Source organism: Pteropus alecto, unplaced genomic scaffold, assembly GCF_000325575.1.
Source record: "Pteropus alecto unplaced genomic scaffold, ASM32557v1 scaffold11, whole genome shotgun sequence".
Lineage (NCBI taxonomy): Eukaryota > Metazoa > Chordata > Mammalia > Chiroptera > Pteropodidae > Pteropus > Pteropus alecto.
In genome coordinates, this window is record NW_006431956.1 from 14,127,656 (window position 1) to 14,134,225 (window position 6,570).

General features: G+C 37.8%; 1 protein-coding gene across 3 annotated transcripts in view; it reads right to left on the reverse strand.

Moving 5' to 3' along the window:
- ARHGAP21 (Rho GTPase activating protein 21) overlaps positions 1-6,570 on the reverse strand; it is a 119,172-nt gene that overhangs the window by 31,116 nt on the left and 81,486 nt on the right. For all 3 annotated transcript variants that reach the window (XM_015585642.2, XM_015585643.1, XM_025043462.1), the window contains one exon: positions 3,643-5,539. In XM_015585642.2, the coding sequence (XP_015441128.1) occupies positions 3,643-5,539 (1,897 nt within the window). The remainder of the gene's footprint in view (positions 1-3,642; positions 5,540-6,570) is intronic.

Below are 6,570 nucleotides of genomic sequence, written 5' to 3' on the forward strand. Positions count from 1 at the left end.
ATTTAAAAACAAATAAAATGGTTTATTTTCTTCATTTTCCTAAACCTTTGAGACAGGAAAAATTAGATATTAAGTGTGTAACAAAATGTTGGAAAATTTCCTTGCTGTGAGACATATCATTAGCTCTTATTATAGGTAACTAAATAAATGAATTGGCTCCATTCTCTAATATTTTGGGAATAAAGCCAAGGCACTTAATTGTTATTATTTTTTTCATTAGTATATAATGTTTTTGAAAAACAAAAATTATTCAAATCACAGAATATGAGATTCTGAGTGTGACAATACAAAAGCGAACCTTAATTTCTTTCTTTTCTCCTTTTAATTCAAGGTTCTTAAGAGTGTAGAATACAGATCGATATCCCCCAAAGTGTGTTTTAGGGTATACTAAAGTGAGATAGTCTTAAGTAAAAGGATTCATGGTCAAACATTTCTGAGAAAAACTGTATTACATCCTGCTTGGAAAATTCATGATATATCGTAGTAACGCATTAATGATTCTTAGAGTCTTATGGTAAAGTCAAACAAAATTTGTTTTAACTATTTAAACTCAATATATTTATTTATTTGATCACTGATCATTTTTTCCCCTTAATCAAATGGAATTAGTATTCCTGGAAAATACTTTAGGAAACACCACAAATAGTCTCTTTTATTCCATTTCAATGCTGGTATCTATCCCCACTAAAATATATATATTTAAAATACCTAGATTGGAAAGAGAAACACCTATGGGTAAGATAAAACTATAAAGCTCAATAATAAAAGGATTCCAATACTAAATTCTGGAACTTATACTTAACGAAATGCTGAAAGTTCCTTTATTGACTGGTTATTTATATATTTAACAACAAAATCCTTAGAGGAGACTAATAAATATTTTTTAGACTTCGAGGTTATAGTAGAGAATTTTTAGTTAACCAAAAAACTAAAAGCTTTTCACAGTAAAAAGGTGAATCGTACATTAGGCAAAATAAAGTATACTTTTCATATTATGCTCTAAAAATTAGATAACTACTAAAACTATTTTTTTTCCCCATGCCTTTATTTCAAACAACATTCAATTTTATAAGAGCCATGAAAATGCTGCAAAAACCTTGGCGACATTGGTGTTCCTCAACCTCAGGGTCTAGAAATTTTTAAGAATTCTAATATCCATGGACAATATTCACATACAGAAACACAATGAAATAAACTCTGTGTTCCTATTTCAGTTCGTTATTCTACCCTATTCCACTGGTGCTATAAAACTGACATACCACAGTAATCTTATGCTATATATTAAGGCTCTAGGAGGCACATATAAACGTTTCTATGCTGGGTGACTTTCAAAAGTCATGATTCATAAAATGAAAGATTGTCACTAGGAATTGTGAAGGAGACTATTAAGTACCTAAAGTAAAATCTGATCGGAACTGATCAGTGAGCATTTTTTATTTTTAAGGAATAAAAATGATTTTAATCATTTTTCAAAATCTGTGTATATATAAAAATCTATAGATTTATAGTATATATTTTAGCCAAAGTTCTCTCTTTAATAACATAATTGACTTTTTGACTTATTCCTGTATTTAGAGGTAGGAAGAAATATTAAGTTATAACTAGCACATTTACTATTACTCCAATATAATCTGATTATATTATTCGTATTAAGTAGAAAGAAAATATGATGCCATTATTCTGATAAGATCTCACGGGCCTATGAAATACAGCTATAGACTGTTAGGCTTTTTATGTTTTAAAAAATCATAAAACAATCATTACTCCTTAGTTACTTTCTATAAAATGTCTAGAAGATGTATAAGGTTCATCTACAGTAAAGTTCTATTATTCTCTGAGCTTGGCCTTAAGGGTACAGATGTGAATATAAGTACAATTTAGGCTGAGATCCCTCACAATGTGTACAACTTGAATATAGTTATAAAAACTTGATTATAGTTATAAAAAATATATCACATAGAACTTCTTTTAAAGCTGAGAGTCCAATAGCTCGACAGCTTTAAAAAGGTTTCTCTAGAAGAGAAAAACTGAAATATTATTCAAAGAGAAGCATATTTTAGTGTATAATTATGGAGAACTCTTCATGGACCTGTGGGGTAAGAAAGAGAGTAAGAGTTTGGCCTTGGCCTCAAAGTCACATGACTCCAGGAAGCGCTCTTCACAATGCACTCTGTATAAATGGTGCCCTCTGGAGTTGTGCTCTGTGACGTGGCTGAATCAAGGAAGCCTAAGTCCCTGTCCCCACTGCTAACTATGTGACTTTAGGGAAGTTATTTAACCTCTCTAGAGCTTAAGGTTCTCCTTTATTAAGATAATACTAAGGACATATAGGATAATCCTGTTAGCAGGTTAGGTTTTAGAGTTACATAGTAATTATGGAAAGGATTTTTTTTTGATCTTGCTATACATTTAACCATACCTCAAAATTATCATCAACCTATTATTTCAACAAATATTTATGGAGTGCCTTCTACATACCAGGCAGTGTTCTAGGCATTAAGGACACAGACGTGAACAAAAGACCTAAAATCTTGGCTCTCATGTAGCTTATGTTTTAGCTCTGCAGAGAAACATGTAATAAACAAAAAATACAAGACATGTCAAGTGGAAACAAGTGATATGACGATAAAGCAGCCTAAGGGGATAGACAACGTCAGGTGCTATGTGTGTGTGTGTGTGTGGGGGGGCTGTTTTAGATACGCGTGTCAGGAAAGCCTGCTTCGACAAAGTAATATTTGAGCAGAGAGCCAGGTAGTGGGAGACGCCTGTGAATATCTGTGGTATGTGTCCCAGGGCTCGAGACTGGCAGTGCCAGGGCCCTGCGGCAGGGCGTGCTCGTATTTTTTGTCCCAGACTGCAAGGCCAGCGTGGCTGAGGACGGGGCGCACACACACAGATGACAGGAGATTTGGTCAGAGCTGGAGTGGTGTTGAGGGGGCAAATCACGGAGGGCCCTGCAGGCCACCGTGGGATCTGGAATTCTATTCTGGGTAACACAGAAAGTAAACGGAGGGGTCTGGTCAGAGGAGTGACAAGATCTGATTCATTTTAAAACATCACGCTGGCTGCTTGGTGGAGAACATACCTGGGTGTGTGGGAAGAGACTCAAGACTCAGTAAACGTGAAATGTGGGAAACATACTTGTAATGTAAGTTATTTTTCCAAATTGATGCCAGGAGTTATTCTAAGACAAAGTAATTTGAAAATGAAGAGGTCTTTTCTTTCAACCCAAGTTAAATTTACAAAGAAATAAGATGTAAAGAGTAAAAAGCACTATTTAAATGAAAGATTGATCACTAATTATCAAAATTGTTCTGCCTGACTTTTGATTCAGATAAATCATCAACTAGATATACAACTTGCTTTGCTGAGTCCCTTGGCCCCAGAAGGCAGAAATCTGTTTCATTGAAATAAAAATAAAAACGGGTACCAAATACATAAAGTCTAAAGAAAAGGAAAAAAAAAAAAGGAAAAGGAGGTCAAAGCTTATGGCTCTGGTTTTAGCAATACTTAGGAAATTCAGAACAAATGTTTTAAAATCACAGTGTAAAATTTCTGCATCTCTTGAACTAGAAATAATACTTTGCTGAAAAGATGTGTTAAACATTCGACACATTAACTGATGACTATAAATGAGCTCACCTATGAACGGGATGGAAGCCAGCGAGTCACCAGGTGGACTGGTACTTGAGGCCTTCCTCTCCTCAATCCTTTTTATATGGACCTCTCGGCGCGCGTCGTTAGGCAGCCAGCAGGTCGTGTCTGACCCTGTCTCCTGGTCATTTACTGCTAAGATGTAAGACTGATGCCTTAAAGGCTGCGGTGTCTGACGACCAGATGGAGGTTTTTCTCTTAGAATGACAGTTTCTTTATTATCTAAATTATTTGACTGCTGAATTTCAACCTCTTGTAAATTTAATTCTTGATTCCTTTGAGTGACAGGTAATTCTACCTCTGAAGTGCCAGAGTTCTCACCCATCTGAAGGACAGGCTTAACAGAAGCTCCAGAAAAAGAGGGGGTTTTCCCAGCCTCTACTTGCTGGTCGGGGGCACTTCCAGTTCTTAACCACGTCAGCTGAGTCAAAAGACTATTTTGATGCAAGTGATTTACTGGTCTTTGGTCTTTGATAGAAACAAACGAGTTCTGGCTAAATGATGGTTTCGTGACATGCGAAGAAGGCGCTTTCAGAGAATTACTTCTGACTTTCACAAGAGGTGACCTGTCTTGTGAAATACCTTGAGGAAGTGACATTCCACAAGCGGCTTGAAAATTTCTGTTTGACTGCAGTGTTTTTAGGTCTGGTGGAATTTTTTTAAACTGAGACCCGGATCCCACTCCCCTACCACTCATCCGCCTGTTATCCGAATTAACAACACTCGGAGCCACAGTAAAATTTGAACCTCGGAAAGCTTTGTGGATTTCTTGCTGCCTGGGTCTTTCATAAATACCTCGTCTATCATCCTGCTCGGTAAATCCACTCCACTTATAAGTCTGTTTTCGTTCTCCATTTGAGTCCGGTATTTGACTTTCGGAAGTGACATTTTCTAAGGTTTCACCCTGCCCCTCGATATAATCCCACGAACGAGTTCTATGATTGCTAAAACTAATGGGCGGGGCTGTCAGGGCTCCCTGCGACGCACTGCGTGGACAGTACTTCATTAACACAGAGTCCTCCAGCCTCTCCTGGGACACACTGCGCTGCCGGATCTGGACGGACTGGGGCACTCGGTCGTGAGAGGTGCTGCGGCGTCGTACCTGCAGGGTCGTGCGGTTCGGTACCACCTGGTTATAATCTGTCGTGCTCTGAGACGCTGCTCTTAAACTATCTAATCTTTCTTGAATTGTCCGACAACCCATGTGCAATCGTCTGTTATCAATATACTCTTTGTAAGTTTTATAGTTTTTCCAGTCTATGTGCTGATGGGAATTTGGAGAATAATGATTAACAGTTACGGACGGAGAATCCACAGCTGGAGATCTATTGCTCGAGATGCCTTCTGAATGTCCACTGTAATGGCCAGATTTGAGTAAAATTCTGGAAGGTTCCAATGATCTGGAGCCTGCAGTCTGATGAATCGGATGGGCAGTGGGAATGGATGATGACGGTGATGTGGTTCTTGACACTGTTTTTAAAGAGGGCTCACTGGCGCCATACCTCACCTCTTCAGTTCTATGTGACGGAACGGTATGGTTGTTTCTATTAGTTAACAAATCTACAACCTTCTCAGAAGGTACAATGACAGTCCTCACACTCTCGTTGCAAACACACACTGCCGTGTTTGACTTTGCAACATCTGTTGGTGATGGAGGCACTTGTATTTCCATTCTATAGGCCCTTCCAGGTTGGGTCTGTACTGGTGTACTGGTCTGCTGTTTGCTTGATGACAAGTCTGGAGGAGAGACTTCGACCGGCTGTGCCGTGGCCGAAGGGGCGGACGGTGGAAGCCAGGGGTAGCAAACCGGTGGAGGTTCAGGGATGTTGCGGGCGTTGCCACTGTAGGCTTCGTTGCCTTTCAGGTAGGCATCTTGAGAATATGCCTACATGGAAACGAGAGAAAAGTGTCATTAAAAATTCACAAAAAGAACGGTAATACCCATTCAGGCAATGCACTGTGTTATTTTACTGTGCCCTCCTTTGCTCCTGACTGCCATTCACTAAAACATGCATGCAAACAACACGAGGGTGCTTGACAAATGGAGGAATGGGCTAGTCTCTCAGAAATCAAATAAATTGTAGAATATGCAACAAATGTAAATTACAATTGCCTGTTTTCTCAAAGAATCTGAGCACACTAAAAATTCCTCCCAACCAATTAAATATAGCCAGGTTGCTTGTAAAATTTCCCCCATTCAAGTTTTATGATTTTTCAGCAGTCGATGGGTTAAATGGCTGCCTGGTAAATCTCAGCAAAAGAAGATTCTGATCCTTTGCCAGAATGAAGGTAAAAATATTAAAAACCTTAACCTAAGACATTTTATGTTAAGCACTACTGCTATCATAAATGAAATGTCAATTCATGATTACCAAGCCCTCCAAAATAATCCATTTTGATAAATTAGGTCTTTCAACAGCCATGCTAAATATTTTGATATTTAAAATGAGAGAGGAATAGGCATGTTTAAGAAAGTAAGCACATATATTAAAGGCATAAAAAATATAAAAAAGTAATTCACCTTTCTATATTTAATTTATATTTTTTTTATTTTAAGCTAATGCAAGATTATATTGTACAAATTTATTTGGTCTCTTTTACTTATAAGGAGACATGTCTCTATTACTAACAGGCAGGCATGCAGCTCAAATCATTTTTCATCAACTATTTGTGAAATTACCTAGCAATATTTTCAAAAACTTAATAAAAACTGAAATTAAACACAGAGAGCCTACAGAACAGAGCTAATGGATGCAACTCAGGGCCAAGTTCAGCGTCTGAGACGGTTAGGTGTGGTATCTGTTACACATCCTCCCCTAATCAAAACAAGCTTAATTCAGGACTATCATCATATCCTGTCTTTGCATTAGACAGCTTGCAAGCTCAAGCGCAGCCACAAACATAACAAAACAGCAA